The sequence below is a fragment of the Thermobia domestica genome, chromosome 10 (genome assembly GCF_964235325.1).
Source record: "Thermobia domestica chromosome 10, izTheDome1.hap1.1, whole genome shotgun sequence".
NCBI classification, from domain to species: domain Eukaryota; kingdom Metazoa; phylum Arthropoda; class Insecta; order Zygentoma; family Lepismatidae; genus Thermobia; species Thermobia domestica.
The window spans coordinates 18,767,195-18,794,497 of record NC_137463.1 but is presented as its reverse complement, the minus strand read 5'-3'; the positions used below and the strand labels follow the sequence as shown (position 1 = coordinate 18,794,497).

Sequence of the window (27,303 nt, the reverse complement as noted above, 5' to 3'; positions counted from 1 at the left end):
TCCGCCCCTGCCCTTGATAATAGGTCTCCTTTCCCTGGAAATTTAGATGAGGACTTCATACACTCCATGTATGTTACTCATGTCCTAACCGTCTTAGATATCTGTGAGTTTATCAACCGAATAAGAGGCCTATTCGGTGAACTGTAGCTATTCAACCTTTATGAGTAGCTTCTTAACTTTATTGGTTTGTTCATCTCTATTCGGGAAAATTTTGTTCTGAAAAAACATCAATCTCTGTTCCTCTCTGCGTGTCAGCGACTAACTTTCATATCCACACAATACAACAGACAGAATTATACTTTATTATTAAATTTTTACTTTTAATATCTTCGATGTTAGTCGATATGATAAAAGTTTTGTACAGAATAGTCACACGCAATCTTGCATTGACTTACTTTTTATTTATCCATTTAATTTGATTTTATTTATTACTATAAACTCAAATATTTAATTTTATTCATTTTCTCTTCATTATTAATATCTCCGCTTGCTACCATCTATATTGTCTTACTTTAATTCATTTCGATACCAATTCCCAGGGCTAGATTAACCCATCTGGAGGCCTGGGGATAGAAAAAAATGTGTGGCCCCTGCTGACTTCACCTAATACATTTCTGTGAAAGTACAGTAGGAAAGTTAAGGGAATATGTTTCATATTTTTGGTCATAGTTTATTTTATGATGATGACTGTATCTTGTATGGTTCTTTTTAGATAGCGAGTTGAGATTTTGATCAGAGTGGAGGCCCCTGTCTACCTGGAGGTCCACCTATAGCCCTCGTAAGACCCTCCCTTAGTCCGGCCCTGCCAATTCCTTTACGGAAGATACTTATCCGAATTTGAAAGTGAGTACAGGACGCAAGAAACAAGTGTATCTAGAAGTTGGTTAAATTCAAGAATGATAAACATGATTGTTTGATGTGTGAGTGCCACATTTATTTCTTGCGTACGCGCCTTTGACGTGGGAGACGCGGGTTCGATTCCCGGCGGAACTTCATGTAGTTCGGATTCCACGTTAATCAGTACGTCCACGTCTCATATAGCCTCGCTGCTGAGCGGGACGTTAAACTCAAAATCAACTTAACTCACATTTATTTCTTCTGAAATCTTTTTGGACAATGTGAAATTAACTAATCAAGTTATAGACCTGTCGTAACTATTCCAAATGCACTATACGTTAAGAGTAAATATTGTTGATTTCTTTTAAAAGGAAATAACAGGGCCCCATTCGAATGAAGCCCCGATAACATTAATTTACTGTTGTAAATATTTCAAGAATTTCGTTTATAGTTTTACAGTATATTAGTTAGTCATGAGAAAGTAGAGGTGGCTGGCGATACGAAAAGAGTCCGTTGCACAAGCTTGCTTTCAGGTCGCAGTGAAGATGTATCGATATTCTGTGAAAGCGCGGGTGTTCACTCTGAAAAAAACTATTGGATTAGTAGCCTTCAGTTAGGTTTGGACGCTCAGACACGGACATTTCCAGAACCTTCCGTGAAAACCTCATTTCATTTCATTTCTTATACGTACAGATGTGACATGTGAATATTTTCTTTCCTCTTGTGCTCTTTTTTAAAAACCAGTATTTCTGGGGCTACCTGCGAGTGGGACAACCTTTATACTAGGGATGGCCACAATTTTCCAGAATCGGAAATTTCACTTTCCGGATTTCGGAAAAATTCCGGAACTCATAAAAATTCCGATGTTGGAAAAATTCTGGAATTTTTCAGAATTCAGAATTTTTTCGAAATTGGATTTCTTTTAAATTTCGGTTTTCCGAAATCCTGAATTTTCCAGCATCGGAATTTTTCCGAAATTCGCAACTTTTCCGATTTTACTTTCCGGATTTTGAAAAGTAAAAATTCCGGAACTGGCCATCCTTACTTTATACTAAACTAGATAACCACTGACAACGTCAGCTTTAACTTTTTTGGAAGGCAGGCGGAGGTTCAGAGATATTTTGGGGGGAGCAACTGTTTTTTGTATACCGAAAAAGGAAGCTTTATATTACTTCACCTACATTAAATATAACATGCTTGGGGGCAAGGCAGCCTCTGGGAAGGGGCGTTCGCCCTCCTCTATCTCCTTACGTCATCACTGTATACCCACATAACCCAGATGAATAACCACTACCCAAACAGGCTTCAATGTAGTTTGTTGTATAGGTGACACCACGTATTCTGAAAGCAAAGCACTAGCACTACTAATTGGGATTTAAAAAAAAAAACTTTAAAACTTAGTTTCAATATTTTAGATTTCCAAACTATGCTATGCACACCATCAGAAGTATAGTACGGCTATGTCCATCTGCATGTCGACAAGTATCCGAGTAAAAACGGTAAGAAGTATCGAGAAGGGTTTCTCGAAATCGATTCAGCCTCCCAAGAATACGTTCTATCTAATCCATTAACAAATTAATTCAAACTGGAAGTGGTGGAAATTAACCATTTCGTTTTAACGTTAATCGCCACAGAACAAAAACAGCAATAGACAGCGACAAGCTAATTTTAATCGATTAAGTGTGAAGAAGAGCAACCGCATTTCCCTACTAAAACCGGAAATGATAGAAATTTACTTGTATTTCCGGTTTCAATATTGATCTCTATATAGCAAAAATGGTACGAGATCTTTTAGACTCGATTCAGTGTCTCAACAACAGGTTCCGTCTACTCCATTAACCCTTTATTCGAACCGGAAGTGGTAGCAGAAATTAACAAGATCTGGTTTCAACGTTGATCACAGAAGAAGTAGTTTTTCAGAATCGATTCAGCGTCTGAAGAAAATATACTGTCTTCACCTGCATCTATCTGCAACAATCGGAAGTGATAGAAATTTACTACTACTCCCGTTTTATTATTGATCTCCGTAGAACAAAAGGAGTAGAAGATTGCGAGTAACATCTTTTTGATGTGGATTCAGTATCCGAGGAACATGTTCAACCTTTTACGAGGTGCTACCCAAAATATCCGAGAATGTCATTGTAAAAATCAGAAAACTATACTTACGTCCTAATGTCCTCCGTCACCTCCAAAGTAGCGCCCGCCGGTATGTATTCAGCGATCCCAGCATTGTTCCCACCTTTGGAAGCACCCCTGGAAGTCCGCAGGGTGAAGGGTTTTCAGGACCCGTTCTAATTGGATGTCTTCAATGGAGTCAAAACATCGCTCTTTCAACGCGCGTTTCATGATCGGGAACAGGCAGAAGTCGCACAGGGCTAGGTCAGGGAAGTAGGGAGGGTGGGGAACTGTTGCCATGTTGTTTTTGGCCAGGAATTCACTCAACGAGCGAAGTGTGCACGGGCGAGCTGTCATGGTCCAGCAACCAGTCTCGTTTGCCACAGCTCTCGCCGTTTGCGCCGAACATCTTCCCTCTTCAAAAAAAAAAAAAAAAAAAAAAAAAAAATTCTCGAGTGTCGAAAAAAATATATCAGCATCGATTTGATGTTGCTGCGAACTTGTCGAGCTTTTCTCGGCCTTGGAGAGGATAGCGTCTTCCACTGTGATGACCGGTGCTTCGTTTCCGAGTCATAACCATAGACCCAAGATTCATAATCTGTAATGACTCTGAACAAGAAGTTTGAATACTTTCGAACTCTTTGTTGCAGCTCAATGCACGTCTGAATCCTGATGTTTTCTTGATAGATGCTGAGAAGGAGATGGATAAACTTCGCTGCAATTCGTCTCATGTTCAGTTCATCAGATAAAATTCGTGAACATGACCATACGACAGTCGAAGTTTGCTACAAACATTGTGAATTGTCTGTCTTCTGTCTTCACGAATCACCTCATGCACTTTCACGATCATTTCCGGTGTTGTGCATGTTGACGGTCGACCAGAATGTTTGTCATCTTCCACAGATTCGCGGCCTTCTTTGAAACGCTTGAACGACGCGAATGTTCTTGCTTGACTCAGTGCACTCTCATCAAATGTCTCTTTCAGCATGCGGTGGGTTTCGGCTGTCGTTTTCTTCAACTTGACACAGAACTTGATGCGAATCCATTGCTCCAGTTGACAAATCGCAGAAGCATTGAACCATGTCCTGACACGCACAACTACAACTCACAACTGAATGCCCCAAAGATGACGCAACTTCGTAGTACAGTAGCTACCCGTGGCTAATACAGTATCTTGAGACATCTAGCGGCGGAATGTCGTAAATTCTCGGATATTTTGGATAGCACCTCGTATCTTATTGCAACAGAAGTTGCAGATGTACTACTTCGTAACTTCGTTTCAGTATTGAATTACGTAGTTTGAAAATTTACTGTAGTTTTAACTGTGAAACGAAAGTAATTTGTTTAACCATGTTTACAAACCTAAAATTGTAACTGTTTACCCAGAAAAATATTTGTTGAGGAGTATAATTAGGCTCACACTAGTGCTACCTACATGGCACTTGTACGAAATACTTGAAAACCGTACTTCGCTATCCAGGTAACAATTGTACATCAGCGGCTACATTAATTCACTAATAGTTCAAATATAATTCAAGAATCTATTAATTTCTGAACTCGGTAATTATAAGATTTATTCCTTACCTTAAGATTGGGGACATGAACTAAATCGCCATATTGGTCCTTTGAAAGGACCGTAACAATTGCCGGCCATCCGCAGCGCATTTCGTCTTTGCTGTATAACACTTCGCATCTTTGAGGATCGACGTAGGAATCAGGCTGTAGCCAACGAGCCAGGCGGCCTCCACTCGTACCGGGTGCACAATGGACGAAGTCCTTAAGGAAAAGCCGTTCGTTGGAGTGGCAACTGAAAGACATAAGAGCAGAATTGGAAATAAGATTAAAGATCGCATTACAGCTCAGCTCAGGTTACCTGTATTTGCAGTACCAGCTAACAACACTAAAATTATAGGCCCACCACCCATTTGGACATAGAAACAAGAATATCTTATGCTCTATTAAGGTCAAAGAAAACGCCACCAGACAGTGCTGATGTAGCACCATAATATTAAATTGAAAAACGTAGGTTCTGTTTTTATTTCTACGGCGGTACGCATAGGAGGTGGCAGAGAACAACTGCTCCGTGAGTTTGAGAGAAAAGTGAAATGAAATCTTTAACTTTTACGTCCGACGGTTATGCCGGCCAGGCTAAAAGAGACAGTGATGATGAGAAATGAATGAAATGGTAGAATGAAGAAAGTGGGAGAACCCTGAGAAAACCCACGCACACGTTGTTTGTCCACCACAAAGTTCATGTGGCGCGAGTTGCGATCGAACCAAGGACCTCATCATCAGAGGTAAACGCTCTACCACTGAGCCACCGCACCCCATTGTGAGTTTGAGATACATGTTAAAAAATAAATTGTATGCTAATAAAAAAAAAACGTGAAACTCATATAGCGGTGGACAATCTTCTCCCTTCTTGCAAAATCTGAAATGCTGCTACTGGTACGCAACGATATGCAGAACAAGCACCTCTCGTCTGGTGTTTTACTTTTTTAATTGCAACTTCTCTAGTATTTTTTATTTCGTATTTATGAAACGAATTTTTGAATTTAAATTGTTCTGAAGACTGGAACAAGAGTATACGAGGTGTATAAAAGAGATTCGAGGCTAGTTCCGTAACATGCCAACTAATGTCAGCGCAAGGCTGCACGGGGCACAGGCACAGGGAGCACTGACTTCTGATCTTCATAAATCTGTGTGTCAAAAAACATCGTCCTATGTACATCAGGAGCTATACAGCAGGTGATATTCTGACCACATACGTTAGCACGTCTGTGACTTCATCATGGACAGTAAGTTAGAACAACGAGTGAACGTGAAATTCTGTGTGAAACAGCAAAATCCACCACAGAGACGCTTGACATGAATTCGGCAAGTTTACGACGATGTTGCAGTGAGTCTTTCGAGATGTTTTGAGTGGCACGCGCGCTTCAAGAGCGGACGGAATCTCACTAGAAGACAACAGACGACGAGATCAGGAAGACCTTCAATGAGCACATCATCTAAAAATATAGAAACCATTCGGAAAGTTGTGCAATCTACAACATTGCTGCAAGGCATTTACGGAACAGTGCAGGTAATCCTTACGTGTGATTTAAACATGTGCCGTGTTGCTGCCAAGTTAGCCCCCAGGTTGCTGACCCAGGATTAGAAGGAACACCAAGTCGAAACCTGCTAAAAACAGCGTGTCGTGGATGACCCGTCCTTCATGTTAAGGATCATTACCAGTGACGGAACTTGGGTGTACGGATAAGACCCTGAGACAAAGCAACAGTCTTCACAGTTAAAAAGTCATCTCCACGATCGAAAAAGGCGAGGCTGGTCAGCAGCTTCACCAAGTGCATGCTTATCGTCTATTTCGACATTCGCAGCATTGTGCATCACGAATTTGTCCCCAGGGGCCACGCCATCAATGACGAGTTCTCTGCCAGCTTTTTAAGGCGTCTAAGGGAGGACATTCGGCGAACGACTCATTGTAGCATTGCTAGCAAAAATTGGTCAAAATAGCACCACAGGAGAATGTCTCTTGGCACACTGACTTATGAAGATCGGTGCTCCCTGTGGCTGCGTGCAGCCTTGCGCTACCATTTGTAGATGTGTTACAGAACTAGTCTCGAAATATTTTGATACAACCTTGTATTATATGCTTTTAAAAAGTAATATAAATAGTTGGCGATAAGTGTTAATTTCTTCATTTGTTTAGATTTTGAGGCTTGCCTGCCTTTGCAGCCAATTAGAACGTGGAGGATAACATTTATGGTGGGTAATGACGCCCTATTTTCCATAAAACAGGCACTGGTTAAGGTTTAAATTACTTGTAGGACAGAATTTCTTTACTTTAATCCTCGAACGATTCATCTGTAGTTTTCCTGTGAAGCACTAAAATGGATAAAGGAGATTCACTGAATACAACGTAGGAAGTAACTCACAGTCAGTCCAGCAACTTCAACTAAAGTTCACAAACAATGCATTTAATTCCTCAACACAAAATACATCACACTGACCTTACACACGAAAATACAGTAGTAATAATAAAATCGCAAAATGGTTTGGTATTATTACGAACATGTTTTCTTTGGGAAGGAACCACATTTTCGTCACAGACCAACCGGGTGCAAAATACACAACAGAAAGAATAATATTTACCTTCGGAAAATTAGTTCTTTTCCACAGCCGCGGTTCTCACATCGTATCCGTCGAGCTTACATTTGCAGAAAAGACCCTGAATAGGGTGATGACACATTTTTATGGCTGCGTGCTAAACTGTTGTTATGTTGTCTATTTTCCTTTAATCTTATGGTCTCAGACATTCATTTATTTACACTACCAGTACGATGTAAAACGGAAGCTCTTTTCTTGACGAAAGGAAGAAACAACAGGCACTCGCTGAGAAAGATTCTGCCGACATGCGTGGAGCAGAAATACAACCAATTAAATTAATAAAGACAAAGCAAACAGATGACAAAGATAGATCTGAGTCTCAACAATTCAATCCAATCGCCTGAATCAATGAACGATTACATCACTCATACATAACAGAATACACACACAACACACAAAGTTCGTTATTTAAAAAAAGGAAAAAGAAAGAAACTAAAAAAAGGGAAAAATTGCACGCTTACATCGACAATCGGCAATGTTAGATGATGGAAGATTTCGTCCACCCTTCCACTCAATCGAACAAAGAAACTGAACGACAGAAATGTTAACCGTTAACATAACAAAATTCTCATCGCTCTTCCCTCTGTATGTGTGTGAGGTCCAGTGAAATTTGCCAGATCATTTTAGAAGAGGCTTATTTATGCCCCCTACAAACACGTGTAAAACCCTCAAACTAGTAACCTGAACGGGCTGGGCTTGCGCGAGAAAGTTCCGCTATTTTCTTGGGCCGAGACAGGTATGGTATCTATCGAACCATTAACGTAAGTTATACACAGGAGCAATGTGGCTCACTGCTAGAATGCTGATATCTTTTGCGAGAGATCTCTGGTTCGATCCCAGCCCATTGAGTTTAAGGTGAAGAACATACTTGCCGTGAGTTTTCTTGGGTTCTCCCGTTTCCTCTCACATTATCATTCCACTAAATCTGTCAATCGTTTTCTGTCATTAATTATCCTTCCCCTTTAGCCTACAGTGCACGAGCATAGGACATAAAACTGAAAAATTAATTTCTTAAAATATATACACACAAAATAGAATATTTAACTTCCCAAAAGTTTTCGTCTGTTAAAAGAGTATATACTTATTTTATTTAGAGAACACATGAAATCGAGAATGATACGATAAATATAATTTCTAATAATTATACGGAAAGCTAAAAGGTACGGATGACATGAACAAAAGATTATCGGAAAAACTGGTGGAATAAAAAGAGCAGAACGTAAGAAGACAAACTCTAAATACAAAATCCATGGACAGAAATACATTATGTACTTTATAAGTTCACATGACCTTAGGCTAAGATGAAGCAAGGAACCCTTCGGCCAGAGATGAACGATAGGAGCCTAGGAAGCATTAAACTTTAAGACGGGGATAATTTGTAATATAAGGTGTAGGTCTAGGAGCCAGGTGTATTTTAAAGACCACTGTCCGGTGTAATTTACATAAGCAGAAAAAAAATGGGTAGAAGGAGAGGCTTAGCTTTGCTTCCTGGAAGCCTGGTGAAAACTTACCAATCAACCATCGAAGGTTATAACCTGAACAGAGAAGGCAATGTTTATTTCTAAACATTTCAATAATAAGTTGTAGTATTAATTGTTGTTGTTCTTATTGTTTATTTATAAAGACAACCCTCTAAATGAATTCTTGCTGACGTCATGATAAGCCCACGTCTGACCGACTGTCTGTGGAAGAGCGTAAAATTGTAAAGAGTTGTCGCCAATTTATTGTGGTTTTGTTGTTCTGCGCAGACTAAAGTCCTTGTCGCCTATTTCCTCTTTGAAATAACACTGCCTTATGCAGTTTGTTTCTTTTCGGTGATGTTTAACATGTTGTAGGCTACTATGATATTTATCATATACGTTTAGTTATTTGTATATCATATATATTATTTCCCCTATCATTCAGTATCAGTAATAATGTATCCAGATCAAAAAATAAAAAATAAAAAGAGAATCGGTAATATTAAAAAGAAATATTATTTATATTCATAGGCGCCCGAAGGGGACGGAGGGTAGGGCCCAGGCTTCCTTCTGGCCCACGAAAATGAATTATACCTGAAGATTTTCTCAATATAAATAAAAAATACCAAACGTAATATTGCAACCAGGGAGATGAGCCCCCTAGAAAATTTTCTTCGGGCACCCATGCTTATATTGCTTAAGAATTGAAGAATACTCGACAAGACACACTGTACAATTCTCACCTCAAACATTTTTGTTACGCTGTCAAATAACTACCTGCGCCATCTTTGATTTTTAATCGACTCATTTATGGGTAAGTGTTCACTATTCACTTATTCGTATATTTATACATAGTGGCGTATTTTCGATTTTGTTTTGGGGGGGCTTTGCTAACTTTATTCCTTTAAATGTTAAAATTCTGCAAGACATTTCATTTACTTTAAAATCGTAAATAAAATTTCGGGGAGACCTTAAGCCCGGAAGCCCCCTTAAATACCCCACTGTTCATACAGTTTCATTTTAACAGCTTCTTTAAATCTCTTAAATTATATTATTATTATTATTATTATTATTATTATTTATTTATTTATTTATTTATTTATTTATTTATTTATTTATTCTGCCCGTTGACAGGTCTTGAGACCAATGAGTTTACCCCCAACTTTAAAACGGGTCAGGAAATGTTTCTTCCACGTTTCCCGATCTTCAGTTTCCTCTTGTAACTCCCAATATTTTCGTCTATTCTACTTGCAGAAATTAAATTATATTACATCATATTTATAATGCAAAAAACATCAACCTGTAAGAGTAGTAATTGACGTACTTCTACACAGCAGAGGACTTGCCGCCGCTGTGTATATTTTATTACGTGTCTCTGTGATCTTTTGCGCTGGCGCCATTACTGTCTGACCGTAGTGCGAGTTCCCTTTATACTTTTACCGCCTGCTTTATATATTTTATTACGTATGTGATTTTTTGCTGTAGCCATTATTGTTGGAATTAATTGCGACTTCCTTTTATACTTTTACAGCTTGTTTTGTATAGCTTATTACGTATGTGTGATTTTTCCGCTGGCGCCATTACTGTCTGACCGTAGTGCGAGTTCCCTTTATACTTTTACCGCTCGCTTTGTATATTTTATTACGTATGTGTGATTTTTCCGCTGGCGCCCTTACTGTTTGGTTTTGCTTTGACTTCCCTTTATACTTTTACCGCTTGCTTTTTATATTTTATTACGTATGTGTAACCTTTGCGCTGGCGCCATTACTGTTGCGAGTTTTGCACACCCGATTTGTATATTTGCTGCTTGGTAGCCGTGGACTCTAATGGTGTTTTCATTTATAGATACCGGCACACTTTGTATATATATTTATTATTGTGACTTAAGTAAGAAGAGAAAGTTTACGCACCTTTGATGACACGGCCGCTATTTTGTTGGCTATTTCCTGGTTGTTTGTTGTTGCAGTTGTATATAATTTATGTCCATATCGCAGTGTTGTCTGTAATGAGAATAATTACACTGATTTTTCCATAAATAGGTAAATTTTTCTTTTAGGGATGTTTTGTAGTGTTGCAGCGAAAACTAATTAGATTGTTGTTGACTTTAGTTTAGCGTTTCTTTTAGCAGTGAGGTTATATGAGACGTGGACATACTGATTAACGTGGAATCCGAACCACATGAGCTTCCGCCGGGAATAGAACCCGGGTTGACCACGCCAAAGTTGCGTACGTTAACCGATTAGCCAGGGAGGAGCTTTACAGTGATTAGACTACGTATAGTTACCTATAATATAATTTTTACGTAATGAGACCAAGCCCTAATTATGAATTATACTTTAATTTTTACTAGATTAATTATGAATTTACCTTGAACATTCTTTTATTTATATAATTGGAAATGATCAATATTAATTAACCTATAATACTTATTATATGTATATACTTACGTATGAAGAATTGAGCGTTGACGATTGTGGTTTTGATGGACGGATTTGTTTTTCCAATATGGCGGCGTTGCGTGATTGTTGAACAGAGGTTCCTCCATAGTAGGACTCTTAAATGCGAATGCGCGCGTTTTGCTTGCATTGTCGTATAGATTGATGGTAATTAAAATTGTGAAGAATTTGGCTGGGCGAAGTTGCATAGTTTAACATATTATTGCATTATGTGATTAATTTATATTATTTTTTGTTTTAGCATGTACTTAATTATTATAAAATTGAAATAATAATAATAGATAACGAGACATTTTGATAAAGAAAGCGGAACCCCACAGTACTACGATATGTGCAACTGTGCTACCATCTATTGGCAATAATTACAACTTTATTTAACAGCCACGTTATATGGGAGACTGATACAGAATGAAGGGGGAGACTTAAGGTGAATTACATGAGATTTAGATGTACAAGAAAGAGAAGAGAATAAAATAAATAGAGAAAGCTATTATTGTTTATTGAATTGAAGCACCATTTAAGCGTAATATATTAGTTTGTAATGAGGTTATTAAATTGGGTTTAACTGGATACGTATGCACTTTGTAGGGTTGTTTATTATTTATTTAGGATTTTTATTTAATAATATGGTTTGTAGAAGTATATTGAATTGCTATAAAATAGAACAAACTTATATTTTATTTGTATAGATGTATTTAAGATTATATTCGGGTGCAGTTTTAGTATTGGTTTGCGTTAACGTAGTGAATGTGCGGAACGGCACACGATGGATTTGGAATGGGTGGAGTATTACAATTTACACGTTGCTTGGAAATTGTTTAGTATTGGTTTGCATTGATGAATGTTGCACATATTGAGGAAATGCTGAAGATTGTATTTATGCTAATTGGCACTACGATTTCCATTTGAAAGAATTAGATAAATAATAGCTTGAAAATATTTAAAATGGATTACGGTATGAAGCATAATATTTAAGTATATTGTATTTGCTATGATTGAGAACCGGAAAATATATATGTAATTGCTACTATGGAATTAACAAGTACCAGAGATAATTATATTGTTTTTATTTACCATGTATTGAATTATAAGAATATATATTCCTTATAATATTTGATAACAGTTGGGAAGCTTTATATGGTGATTGATTTTTTACGTGTGGAACTGATTTAATTTGAAGCAACAGCAAATACATTTGACAGATAATTGACGTATTTGCAACTATTGAAATGGGTATAAAATGCTTTATGTATGTAAAAATATTTAATATTTTTGTTTGTAAAGTATGAGGCAATTTTAACTGCTAATGTATAACATTACAGATAGGGTTTTAAGCTATTTTAGAATGAGCTTAGGAGATAACAAAATTATTATGGAATGAGACTAGCATGATGCATAGGGAAGATGACATGTGGAATGTTTGGGAAAGTTTTATTATTTTAGGAAATAATATATTAATGAATACAACGGGTAATATTTTTAAGAGAAACCCATATTTTAGTATTGGTGTACTATTGAAAGCATGAATCAACAATTTTGAAGGCATAAGACATAGGCAAAGACTTGTATTTACTGGTGTTATTGTTTTACGTTTACCGGAGAGGATGTTGCTCTCATTATGTTAAAACAGTTTTGAATAGATTTGAATTATTGGAATATAGTATTTTTTATACTTAGGACTTATTTATAAATACAACTTACGAAATTAGAATATTATCGATTGAATTATTTACAATGTATATAATTATTTATATTTTAATGTTATTGACTAGTTATTTAAAATTTAGACGAATTGTACTTTTAGTGCTGGAATGGTATATTTATATTGGTATAGATTATGTACTAATACGGAACACATTGATTAGCATACAACTCTGCAGATTATATATTTGCGTAGACGAAATTATGAAAACTGTTGATTTTTAGTATTTAACGCACTTACACGAAAATAATTGTACAATTAGAAATTGTTGAAAGTTTTGAATGGGCAATTATGTATATGCGTGGTGTAGTACAAGTATTTGGAATATACGTATTGTATTGTGTTATCAACTATTGATACAAATAGGCTGAAGGATTTACGTAGTATTTGCGTTTGCGACAATATAAAATGTTATGAGAATGACATGATACCACGTGATTGTCAGACTTGCATTATATAGTAATTAGATTTATGTTTTATTAAGATATAGAGGTACATATTACGCATTAATATAGACACAGATTGATTTATTTTATTTTAGGCATGAAAGAGAAACTCCATATATTGGCGTTGACTGTGGAAAAACAGAGACGTGTGTACATTACAATTTTCCATTAGTATCTGAAAAGTTACACAGAATATAAACCTTCATCCAGCCTATGAGGTGGGTGCTCTTTGACTTGGCTATGGAGGCGATGCAATTTATGCTTAGAGCAGTTAAAATATGGGATTATATATGGGAACTTATATGCGAAAATTTGGTAGACAGAACATTTTTTGTCATTTATTTAAAAAACTATTGTATAGTTACAAGAGAATTTTGAATCGATTTTAATTTATTTAGGAACTACCATATACAATATTATAATTATTTACGGTGAATGCGGTAGCAACACATGATTGCATGAAAATATGTGGAGCCATCTATTGTATAAATTGGAAAACACAATTATGACTGTACTCGATAGAGGCACACGATGATGAATTACACACTTGTAACATTTCTGATAACTACATAAAATGTTATGAGAACGAGATGATACCACACGAATGTCAGACCTGCATTATATACTAACTAGATTTGTTTTATTAAGATATAGGTGTACATATTATGCGTTAATACAGACACACAATGAATTATTTTATTTGTGCATGAAAGAGAGATACCACATATATGCGTTGACTGTGGAAATGCAGAAGCATGTGAACATTGCAACCTAGCATTGTTATGTGAACTAATACACAAAATATAAACTTTAATGTAGTTTATTGTAATATTTATCAAGAGTTTCATTCCCATCCAATGGATGGTAGGACCGTAGAAGGCAATACCTTTTTTTTTTTTGTGGCCAGAATTCTAGTTTATATTTATGACACTTAAAATATGAGAGTATATATATGAGAACGTATATGCGAAAAAATTTGTAGACAGAACTTTTTTACTTATTTAAGAATGCTGTGTAGTTACAATAGAGAATTTTGAACCCGATTTTTAATTTATTTAGGAACTACCATATACAATATTATAATTATTTACGGTGAATGCGGTAGCAATAACAGATTGCGTGAAAATATGTGGAGCCATCTATTGCATAATATGGAAAACACGATTATGGGTGTATTTGATAGAACTACCCGGTGATGAATTACACACTTGTAATATGTGTGATAACTACATAAAATGTTATGAGAACGAGATGATACCACACGAATGTCAGATTTGCATTATATACTAACTAGATTTGTTTATTAAGATATAGGTGTACATATTATGCGTTAATACAGACACACAACGAATTATTTATTTTGGCATGAAAGAGAGATACCACATATATGCGGTGGTTGTGGAAATGCAGAAGGATGTGAACATTGCAACCTAGCATTGTTATGTGAACAAATACACAAAATATAAACTTTTATTGGAACATACGTTTGTTGTTCGTTTGTTTGTTTATAGCTAGTTATATTGACTTGTACCATTTTAGAGGGTTATGCAGTTTTTAGGGAAGAGTGATGTATAATTGGAGGATTTAAGGATTGTGTGATGTTTCATAGAAGTTTTTATTACATTATAATAATTGCTAAGGTTTTAAGGATCTTTCCAATCCTTAACATTTGCTAGGAAATTAACGAGGAAATTGCAGTTAGTGTAGTATTGTATAGAACTGGAAGAGTAGAAATATGGAAAGAATAATGAATATGTACTGATAAAGTATATTATACCTGTATATTGTGAATGATGAGCATGAGGGATGAGGCGAGGTGTGCTAGTATATCACAGCACAGAAGTGTTAGGCAGATGAAGTTTTTTTTTTTTTTTTTTTTTTGCCTAGGGGCTGCTTAAGCTTTAATGTAGATAATGGGAACCCTGGTAGTGGTAGATGGATTTAGTGTACAAATAATGGAAATATGAGTGGCAGATGATCATGAACTTGATAATTTGGGAGACCCTACTGGTCAAAGGGCTCAGGAGGTAGATTGTAGCAATAGAGAGTATAGACCAATGATAGCGTTGGAGGATAATATTAACATGGAGAAGGATGGAGAGCTAAAAGGCACATAGTATTTTAAAGTAAGGGGTCGTGGGTTATAACGAGAGCATATGTATGCGAGACGCAAAGTTTTAAGATGAAAATGGAGTGTAGGAAACTGAATTTGGTTGCACAACTTTGCTGTAGGACTAATTAGTTTGACTCGATATGCAATGTGGAAAGCACATTGTTCCATCATTAATAAGTTTTTGTAAACTGTGTGGATGGTTTTAACTCATGCAGCATTTTCGTAAGTTAGCACAGGCCGTAAAAGACGCCTTGTATGTATTTAGAATTGTGTTTGCTTTCAGTATTCAGGACGTTTGCCGACACTTTTTTTTTTTTTTAATAAGTTAACTTTATTGTATGCTTTTTTTTGCGATTGTTTGAAGATGTTTTTAACTGAGATGTTTAGTGAATGTGACCATTAACTAAGTTACACTTGAATGTGCTTGGATGAGAGCTTGATTTAGTTTTAGGGAAAGGTAGTTAGGATTTTTTTTTTTATGGATTTTTGATGTTTTACGGAGGAATGATGATGATAATTTGTGTTTTTGTGGTGTTGATTGCTAGTTTTTTATTTGCTGCACCACTGAAGAAAACTGTTAATTATTATCTGTAGAGCAATGTTGATGGATTGGATACTAGATTTTAACGCAAGAAAAGATAGTGTTGGTGGCATATTGAAAGACCTGAAGTTATCAGGAAGTGGATACATATTGGGAACATAGAGATCTGGTGACAGAGCAGATTTTTTGAGGTACTCAACAGTGAAGGAAAATAGGATGGGAGAAGCAGTTATATATTGAAATATATGACAGACGGTTGATTTAAAAACTTGTATATCAGTTTTATATACAAGATAGGAAATTGAAGATGAATTATTGTGTATGCAATTGTGTGGTGTTTACTTTGTTAAATATTTTTGAGTTAAATAATACAAGACATGTTGGTTTGATCTAATTATAATGTTGTGTAACCATGGTAGTTAAGACCGGTAGTTGATTGTTGATCGAATATCCTGGGTGAAATTTTGCTTGATGTATGGGATGTATTTTGTGTTGTTATGTATGCATACAGACGTCTTACTATAATACGTTATAGGGTTTTACTAAAAGCAAACGTTAATTGAATTGTACGGTAGGATGATAAGATGGTATGAGTTTTTCTTGGTCTGGAAACATTAACGTCTTAGAGGGTTTCCAGGTGACAGGAAAATATCCAGTGTGCAGAATGATATTAAAAATTGTGGGTAACAAAGTAAGTAATATAAGAGGGCATAGTTTAATATGACGATAGTTTATTGAATTAAAGACAGGGGCACTATTCCTTTGTTACGAATAACTGTACGGATATTTGAACTATGAATGGTTTTGTTTGAGATTTATTTTTGCGGAAGAGTATGAAGGATATGAGGTTGTAATGAAACAGAAGATGAAATGAATGTGTTGGATGGATGTCTATATGAATATGTGGGACGGAGTGGTGTGAAGAAGTCTTGAAGGAAATTAGCAAAAGCAGAAGCTTTAAAAGAGTCTGTCTATATAGATAACGCATTATTTAATAATGGATATGGTGTTTTACTGCTTTTGCAAAGAGCATTGAAATGTTTTCAATACTTGTTAGGATGAGTGACCTCAGAGAGAGTATTACAGATTTTATACCAATACCATAGCTTGTAAGCACAGATATAATTTGATTAACCTTTGAACTTTTGGTGATGATGAAGTTTTTTTTTTTTTTTTTTTTTTTTATACGCTGATATTTATGATAAAACTGTTGAGAGCGAGTGATAAATGTGAGATATTTTGCTGACAATGCTGGTCGATAAGTGGATAATGTAGTTACCGGTATGTAAAGTGAACTAGTTTTTGATTGAAGTTGTGATGATATGATTGTTATGATACAGTTTTTTTTTTTTTGATGTAGGAGCTTGCAAAGGGTTTATTGCTCCCGATAGATATGTTTTGTATTGTTTTCAGGTGAATTTATTAAAATGGTCTTTAGTTCTTTGAAATTTGTAGACTGAGACATATCTTGAGTACTATAATGTAATTTGATTGGAACATGATCACATCAATTTTTAATGGATTGAGAACATTAATATAGATTTGTGAAATGTGATTAGCAGAAGTAATGACAATATTTGGTATGTTTTGTGATATAAACCTATTGGGTTTTTGGAAGATTATGAATGATATCAGTTATGTGACTTGTGACAAAGGTTTGAAAACTAGACCCCCACCCCTATTAGTTTTAAATACTATTCTTTTATTCAAATTAGCTTGAATATTTCATCTTTACATCAGTTTACAACCGACAAAGTCACCCAGACCGTTTACTGCGCGTGCTTGAATTTTTATATATTCACATTGAAAGCAATAATTAGAAATCACTATACCTGAACCCCAATAGCTCCTTTTGTATTTACTTGTCTTTTAATTAGCCTGTTGGATTTCAACGTATCAATAAATAATGCTTTTAAATCCATTTTTAAAAAGTATACTTTTGGTTATTGTACATTTAAGACATGGTGGATTACTTCCTTTGTGACAACTTTTAGTAATGAGTGGTGCTATCTTATCTACAGAATACTCCACACTTGAAAAATTTATTACAGTTGTTATCATAAGACAATAGTTATTGAACTTTCGCTAAATATGTTTACAGATAAAGTATTGCGTACAATAAGGAGGAACAAATGCTATCGAAAACTCGTCAAATGTTAAGGATTCTTGTAGACAATCCATGTAGTAAGTTGTGAATATATGTTAAAACTGAAGCCTACATTATGTATTTGATTAGTGCTAAAAAATACCTGTGAATTTTCATTAGGTAGGCTATATGTTAAAAGCATAGGAAAGAAAAAACTAACACCAACTTTGCAATGGGAAAGGAGAATAAACTGTTTCACAAACTTCTTCTTCTTATGTCTGAAGTTTCATGAAAGTAAAATTTATTTATTTGTACAAGTAATCACCGATTTATTTCCTATTTATCTGTATTCTTTTTTCATGTCTATATGACATATATTCAAAGATCATTTACTTATTTAAACAGGTTTTTATGTCGATGCGCTAGGTTATATATTTCTATTGTATTGAATTAGATTCAATCTCCCAACATGACCCTCCTCCTCTTTGCTAACCGGATAGCGTCCCTGCTTTCGGGGTTGGCAGACTACAGTCATAATTCGTTATGGTTCCTTATCGATTTTGACCGTGCAATTTGACCTTGTATGTCCATATCAGATAACTCGCGGCCGAATGTGATTGTCGACATAGGTTGTGAGAGGTGCTGTTTCAGTTTTTTCCGTCACTTGCACCACAGATGCACGTTGGTTCTGATTGATAATCCTCTTTAATGCTAGGCGGAACCTGTCACTGAGGATTTCCTTCAGACCAGTTGTTCTTCTTCATCCATGTGGTTTTGTTGTGAATTTTGTAGACTGTCATCAACTACATATCCAATAACACACCACTTCGTCACGCTCACACCACATAAATAAGCATCAACTTAACCATTTTGGGAAATCAGAAAAAATCGTACGCACATTTTACAGTATCAGTTTGCTCAGTTCGCTGCACACTGGCGTTCTACTGATCCTAACATATTACGGAAAAAAGTGTGATTTACCATATACGAAGTAGCGTGCACCTTTGGCGTACAGGGTTCCGGGTTCGATTTCTGGTGGGAAAGCCATAAAATATTTTTAAACCCATTATTGTGATTCGGATTCCATGTGTAGATGCATATAATTTCTAAGTTTCGGAAGTCCTGTTTGATAGAGTGTACGAATGAGAGAAAAAATAAAGTAAGAAGAATGGACGGTCGTGTGTAACTGTCATACATGTATACATTTAAAATGACTGATCGTTACAAGCGATTGTACCCATATGGCAGAAATCTGGTAGTATACATTTCCTGGTAGAGAAACGAATAATGACACGTCCGTGGTATTGAGATCATTTGTTATTGATCACTTCGCTCTACAGAAAGTTTGTCATATGGGTTAGATGATGGGTTTACGTTTGTGCTTTGGAGGAAAGTAATATGATGTTTTGTATTTGTTAACGTATTAGATAATTAGAAGAATGTTTAGGTGCTTGGCGTGTGACAACAGTGAGTGATAGTATTGGCAAAATGGCTTTGGATCATTTCATATTTGTTTCTATCTTGCCTCGACGAAGACTAAGGGGGAAGGATGGAAAAAGCATACCAATTATAAGTGAGATGTTTGTACCTGTAGATGTGTTCTAGCCATACCTTTGATACTGTGCGTGAACTTCCATTCTTGTAATGCTGTATATGTGTACATGGCGATATTCATTTGTGAAGGATAGTTTATTAATTAACTGTCCAATTTGGTTGACATAAATCTCATCATTGGGGAGGGAAAAAGTAAAAAAATGCAAAATGGGACATTGCCTTATCGTTATTTCTTTCAAAGATTGGATTTTCGAATCTGGGAAGATGGCATTTTCCTGAACTGAATATTTCTCAGCCATTGGATTGACATACTTTGCCAATCCAATGGCTGAGAAATATTCAGTTCAGGAAAATGCCATCTTCCCAGATTCGAAAATCCAATCTTTGAAAGAAATAACGATAAGGCAATGTCCCATTTTGCATTTTTTTACTTTTTCCCTCCCCAATGATGAGATTTATGTCAACCAAATTGGACAGTTAATTAATAAACTATCCTTCACAAATGAATATCGCCATGTACACATATACAGCATTACAAGAATGGAAGTTCACGCACAGTATCAAAGGTATGGCTAGAACACATCTACAGGTACAAACATCTCACTTATAATTGGTATGCTTTTTCCATCCTTCCCCCTTAGTCTTCGTCGAGGCAAGATAGAAACAAATATGAAATGATCCAAAGCCATTTTGCCAATACTATCACTCACTGTTGTCACACGCCAAGCACCTAAACATTCTTCTAATTATCTAATACGTTAACAAATACAAAACATCATATTACTTTCCTCCAAAGCACAAACGTAAACCCATCATCTAACCCATATGACAAACTTTCTGTAGAGCGAAGTGATCAATAACAAATGATCTCAATACCACGGACGTGTCATTATTCGTTTCTCTACCAGGAAATGTATACTACCAGATTTCTGCCATATGGGTACAATCGCTTGTAACGATCAGTCATTTTAAATGTATACATGTATGACAGTTACACACGACCGTCCATTCTTCTTACTTTATTTTTTCTCTCATTCGTACACTCTATCAAACAGGACTTCCGAAACTTAGAAATTATATGCATCTACACATGGAATCCGAATCACAATAATGGGTTTAAAAATATTTTATGGCTTTCCCACCAGAAATCGAACCCGGAACCCTGTACGCCAAAGGTGCACGCTACTTCGTATATGGTAAATCACACTTTTTTCCGTAATATGTTAGGATCAGTAGAACGCCAGTGTGCAGCGAACTGAGCAAACTGATACTGTAAAATGTGCGTACGATTTTTTCTGATTTCCCAAAATGGTTAAGTTGATGCTTATTTATGTGGTGTGAGCGTGACGAAGTGGTGTGTTATTGGATATGTAGTTGATGACAGTCTACAAAATTCACAACAAAACCACATGGATGAAGAAGAACAACTGGTCTGAAGGAAATCCTCAGTGACAGGTTCCGCCTAGCATTAAAGAGGATTATCAATCAGAACCAACGTGCATCTGTGGTGCAAGTGACGGAAAAAACTGAAACAGCACCTCTCACAACCTATGTCGACAATCACATTCGGCCGCGAGTTATCTGATATGGACATACAAGGTCAAATTGCACGGTCAAAATCGATAAGGAACCATAACGAATTATGACTGTAGTCTGCCAACCCCGAAAGCAGGGACGCTATCCGGTTAGCAAAGAGGAGGAGGGTCATGTTGGGAGATTGAATCTAATTCAATACAATAGAAATATATAACCTAGCGCATCGACATAAAAACCTGTTTAAATAAGTAAATGATCTTTGAATATATGTCATATAGACATGAAAAAAGAATACAGATAAATAGGAAATAAATCGGTGATTACTTGTACAAATAAATAAATTTTACTTTCATGAAACTTCAGACATAAGAAGAAGAAGTTTGTGAAACAGTTTATTCTCCTTTCCCATTGCAAAGTTGGTGTTAGTTTTTTCTTTCCTATGCTTTTAACATATAGCCTACCTAATGAAAATTCACAGGTATTTTTTAGCACTAATCAAATACATAATGTAGGCTTCAGTTTTAACATATATTCACAACTTACTACATGGATTGTCTACAAGAATCCTTAACATTTGACGAGTTTTCGATAGCATTTGTTCCTCCTTATTGTACGCAATACTTTATCTGTAAACATATTTAGCGAAAGTTCAATAACTATTGTCTTATGATAACAACTGTAATAAATTTTTCAAGTGTGGAGTATTCTGTAGATAAGATAGCACCACTCATTACTAAAAGTTGTCACAAAGGAAGTAATCCACCATGTCTTAAATGTACAATAACCAAAAGTATACTTTTTAAAAATGGATTTAAAAGCATTATTTATTGATACGTTGAAATCCAACAGGCTAATTAAAAGACAAGTAAATACAAAAGGAGCTATTGGGGTTCAGGTATAGTGATTTCTAATTATTGCTTTCAATGTGAATATATAAAAATTCAAGCACGCGCAGTAAACGGTCTGGGTGACTTTGTCGGTTGTAAACTGATGTAAAGATGAAATATTCAAGCTAATTTGAATAAAAGAATAGTATTTAAAACTAATAGGGGTGGGGGTCTAGTTTTCAAACCTTTGTCACAAGTCACATAACTGATATCATTCATAATCTTCCAAAAACCCAATAGGTTTATATCACAAAACATACCAAATATTGTCATTACTTCTGCTAATCACATTTCACAAATCTATATTAATGTTCTCAATCCATTAAAAATTGATGTGATCATGTTCCAATCAAATTACATTATAGTACTCAAGATATGTCTCAGTCTACAAATTTCAAAGAACTAAAGACCATTTTAATAAATTCACCTGAAAACAATACAAAACATATCTATCGGGAGCAATAAACCCTTTGCAAGCTCCTACATCAAAAAAAAAAAAAAACTGTATCATAACAATCATATCATCACAACTTCAATCAAAAACTAGTTCACTTTACATACCGGTAACTACATTATCCACTTATCGACCAGCATTGTCAGCAAAATATCTCACATTTATCACTCGCTCTCAACAGTTTTATCATAAATATCAGCGTATAAAAAAAAAAAAAAAAAAAACACTTCATCATCACCAAAAGTTCAAAGGTTAATCAAATTATATCTGTGCTTACAAGCTATGGTATTGGTATAAAATCTGTAATACTCTCTCTGAGGTCACTCATCCTAACAAGTATTGAAAACATTTCAATGCTCTTTGCAAAAGCAGTAAAACACCATATCCATTATTAAATAATGCGTTATCTATATAGACAGACTCTTTTAAAGCTTCTGCTTTTGCTAATTTCCTTCAAGACTTCTTCACACCACTCCGTCCCACATATTCATATAGACATCCATCCAACACATTCATTTCATCTTCTGTTTCATTACAACCTCATATCCTTCATACTCTTCCGCAAAAATAAATCTCAAACAAAACCATTCATAGTTCAAATATCCGTACAGTTATTCGTAACAAAGGAATAGTGCCCCTGTCTTTAATTCAATAAACTATCGTCATATTAAACTATGCCCTCTTATATTACTTACTTTGTTACCCACAATTTTTAATATCATTCTGCACACTGGATATTTTCCTGTCACCTGGAAACCCTCTAAGACGTTAATGTTTCCAGACCAAGAAAAACTCATACCATCTTATCATCCTACCGTACAATTCAATTAACGTTTGCTTTTAGTAAAACCCTATAACGTATTATAGTAAGACGTCTGTATGCATACATAACAACACAAAATACATCCCATACATCAAGCAAAATTTCACCCAGGATATTCGATCAACAATCAACTACCGGTCTTAACTACCATGGTTACACAACATTATAATTAGATCAAACCAACATGTCTTGTATTATTTAACTCAAAAATATTTAACAAAGTAAACACCACACAATTGCATACACAATAATTCATCTTCAATTTCCTATCTTGTATATAAAACTGATATACAAGTTTTTAAATCAACCGTCTGTCATATATTTCAATATATAACTGCTTCTCCCATCCTATTTTCCTTCACTGTTGAGTACCTCAAAAAATCTGCTCTGTCACCAGATCTCTATGTTCCCAATATGTATCCACTTCCTGATAACTTCAGGTCTTTCAATATGCCACCAACACTATCTTTTCTTGCGTTAAAATCTAGTATCCAATCCATCAACATTGCTCTACAGATAATAATTAACAGTTTTCTTCAGTGGTGCAGCAAATAAAAAACTAGCAATCAACACCACAAAAACACAAATTATCATCATCATTCCTCCGTAAAACATCAAAAATCCATAAAAAAAAAATCCTAACTACCTTTCCCTAAAACTAAATCAAGCTCTCATCCAAGCACATTCAAGTGTAACTTAGTTAATGGTCACATTCACTAAACATCTCAGTTAAAAACATCTTCAAACAATCGCAAAAAAAAGCATACAATAAAGTTAACTTATTAAAAAAAAAAAAAAAGTGTCGGCAAACGTCCTGAATACTGAAAGCAAACACAATTCTAAATACATACAAGGCGTCTTTTACGGCCTGTGCTAACTTACGAAAATGCTGCATGAGTTAAAACCATCCACACAGTTTACAAAAACTTATTAATGATGGAACAATGTGCTTTCCACATTGCATATCGAGTCAAACTAATTAGTCCTACAGCAAAGTTGTGCAACCAAATTCAGTTTCCTACACTCCATTTTCATCTTAAAACTTTGCGTCTCGCATACATATGCTCTCGTTATAACCCACGACCCCTTACTTTAAAATACTATGTGCCTTTTAGCTCTCCATCCTTCTCCATGTTAATATTATCCTCCAACGCTATCATTGGTCTATACTCTCTATTGCTACAATCTACCTCCTGAGCCCTTTGACCAGTAGGGTCTCCCAAATTATCAAGTTCATGATCATCTGCCACTCATATTTCCATTATTTGTACACTAAATCCATCTACCACTACCAGGGTTCCCATTATCTACATTAAAGCTTAAGCAGCCCCTAGGCAAAAAAAAAAAAAAAAAAAAACTTCATCTGCCTAACACTTCTGTGCTGTGATATACTAGCACACCTCGCCTCATCCCTCATGCTCATCATTCACAATATACAGGTATAATATACTTTATCAGTACATATTCATTATTCTTTCCATATTTCTACTCTTCCAGTTCTATACAATACTACACTAACTGCAATTTCCTCGTTAATTTCCTAGCAAATGTTAAGGATTGGAAAGATCCTTAAAACCTTAGCAATTATTATAATGTAATAAAAACTTCTATGAAACATCACACAATCCTTAAATCCTCCAATTATACATCACTCTTCCCTAAAAACTGCATAACCCTCTAAAATGGTACAAGTCAATATAACTAGCTATAAACAAACAAACGAACAACAAACGTATAAGTTCCAATAAAAGTTTATATTTTGTGTATTTGTTCACATAACAATGCTAGGTTGCAATGTTCACATCCTTCTGCATTTCCACAACCACCGCATATATGTGGTATCTCTCTTTCATGCCAAAATAAATAATTCGTTGTGTGTCTGTATTAACGCATAATATGTACACCTATATCTTAATAAACAAATCTAGTTAGTATATAATGCAAATCTGACATTCGTGTGGTATCATCTCGTTCTCATAACATTTTATGTAGTTATCACACATATTACAAGTGTGTAATTCATCACCGGGTAGTTCTATCAAATACACCCATAATCGTGTTTTCCATATTATGCAATAGATGGCTCCACATATTTTCACGCAATCTGTTATTGCTACCGCATTCACCGTAAATAATTATAATATTGTATATGGTAGTTCCTAAATAAATTAAAAATCGGGTTCAAAATTCTCTATTGTAACTACACAGCATTCTTAAATAAGTAAAAAAGTTCTGTCTACAAATTTTTTCGCATATACGTTCTCATATATATACTCTCATATTTTAAGTGTCATAAATATAAACTAGAATTCTGGCCACAAAAAAAAAAAAGGTATTGCCTTCTACGGTCCTACCATCCATTGGATGGGAATGAAACTCTTGATAAATATTACAATAAACTACATTAAAGTTTATATTTTGTGTATTAGTTCACATAACAATGCTAGGTTGCAATGTTCACATGCTTCTGCATTTCCACAGTCAACGCATATATGTGGTATCTCTCTTTCATGCACAAATAAAATAATTCATTGTGTGTCTGTATTAACGCATAATATGTACACCTATATCTTAATAAAACAAATCTAGTTAGTATATAATGCAGGTCTGACATTCGTGTGGTATCATCTCGTTCTCATAACATTTTATGTAGTTATCAGAAATGTTACAAGTGTGTAATTCATCATCGTGTGCCTCTATCGAGTACAGTCATAATTGTGTTTTCCAATTTATACAATAGATGGCTCCACATATTTTCATGCAATCATGTGTTGCTACCGCATTCACCGTAAATAATTATAATATTGTATATGGTAGTTCCTAAATAAATTAAAATCGATTCAAAATTCTCTTGTAACTATACAATAGTTTTTTAAATAAATGACAAAAAATGTTCTGTCTACCAAATTTTCGCATATAAGTTCCCATATATAATCCCATATTTTAACTGCTCTAAGCATAAATTGCATCGCCTCCATAGCCAAGTCAAAGAGCACCCACCTCATAGGCTGGATGAAGGTTTATATTCTGTGTAACTTTTCAGATACTAATGGAAAATTGTAATGTACACACGTCTCTGTTTTTCCACAGTCAACGCCAATATATGGAGTTTCTCTTTCATGCCTAAAATAAAATAAATCAATCTGTGTCTATATTAATGCGTAATATGTACCTCTATATCTTAATAAAACATAAATCTAATTACTATATAATGCAAGTCTGACAATCACGTGGTATCATGTCATTCTCATAACATTTTATATTGTCGCAAACGCAAATACTACGTAAATCCTTCAGCCTATTTGTATCAATAGTTGATAACACAATACAATACGTATATTCCAAATACTTGTACTACACCACGCATATACATAATTGCCCATTCAAAACTTTCAACAATTTCTAATTGTACAATTATTTTCGTGTAAGTGCGTTAAATACTAAAAATCAACAGTTTTCATAATTTCGTCTACGCAAATATATAATCTGCAGAGTTGTATGCTAATCAATGTGTTCCGTATTAGTACATAATCTATACCAATATAAATATACCATTCCAGCACTAAAAGTACAATTCGTCTAAATTTTAAATAACTAGTCAATAACATTAAAATATAAATAATTATATACATTGTAAATAATTCAATCGATAATATTCTAATTTCGTAAGTTGTATTTATAAATAAGTCCTAAGTATAAAAAATACTATATTCCAATAATTCAAATCTATTCAAAACTGTTTTAACATAATGGGAGCAACATCCTCTCCGGTAAACGTAAAACAATAACACCAGTAAATACAAGTCTTTGCCTATGTCTTATGCCTTCAAAATTGTTGATTCATGCTTTCAATAGTACACCAATACTAAAATATGGGTTTCTCTTAAAAATATTACCCGTTGTATTCATTAATATATTATTTCCTAAAATAATAAAACTTTCCCAAACATTCCACATGTCATCTTCCCTATGCATCATGCTAGTCTCATTCCATAATAATTTTGTTATCTCCTAAGCTCATTCTAAAATAGCTTAAAACCCTATCTGTAATGTTATACATTAGCAGTTAAAATTGCCTCATACTTTACAAACAAAAATATTAAATATTTTTACATACATAAAGCAT

At 35.0% G+C, this 27,303-nt stretch overlaps 1 protein-coding gene across 10 annotated transcripts in view; it reads right to left on the bottom strand.

Annotated features, from left to right (window-relative positions):
- The window catches only part of hiw (MYC binding protein highwire), a 638,413-nt gene that overhangs the window by 160,143 nt on the left and 450,967 nt on the right, over positions 1-27,303 (bottom strand). For all 10 annotated transcript variants that reach the window (XM_081727817.1, XM_081727821.1, XM_081727823.1 and 7 more), the window contains one exon: positions 4,537-4,759. In XM_081727817.1, the coding sequence (XP_081583943.1) occupies positions 4,537-4,759 (223 nt within the window). The remainder of the gene's footprint in view (positions 1-4,536; positions 4,760-27,303) is intronic.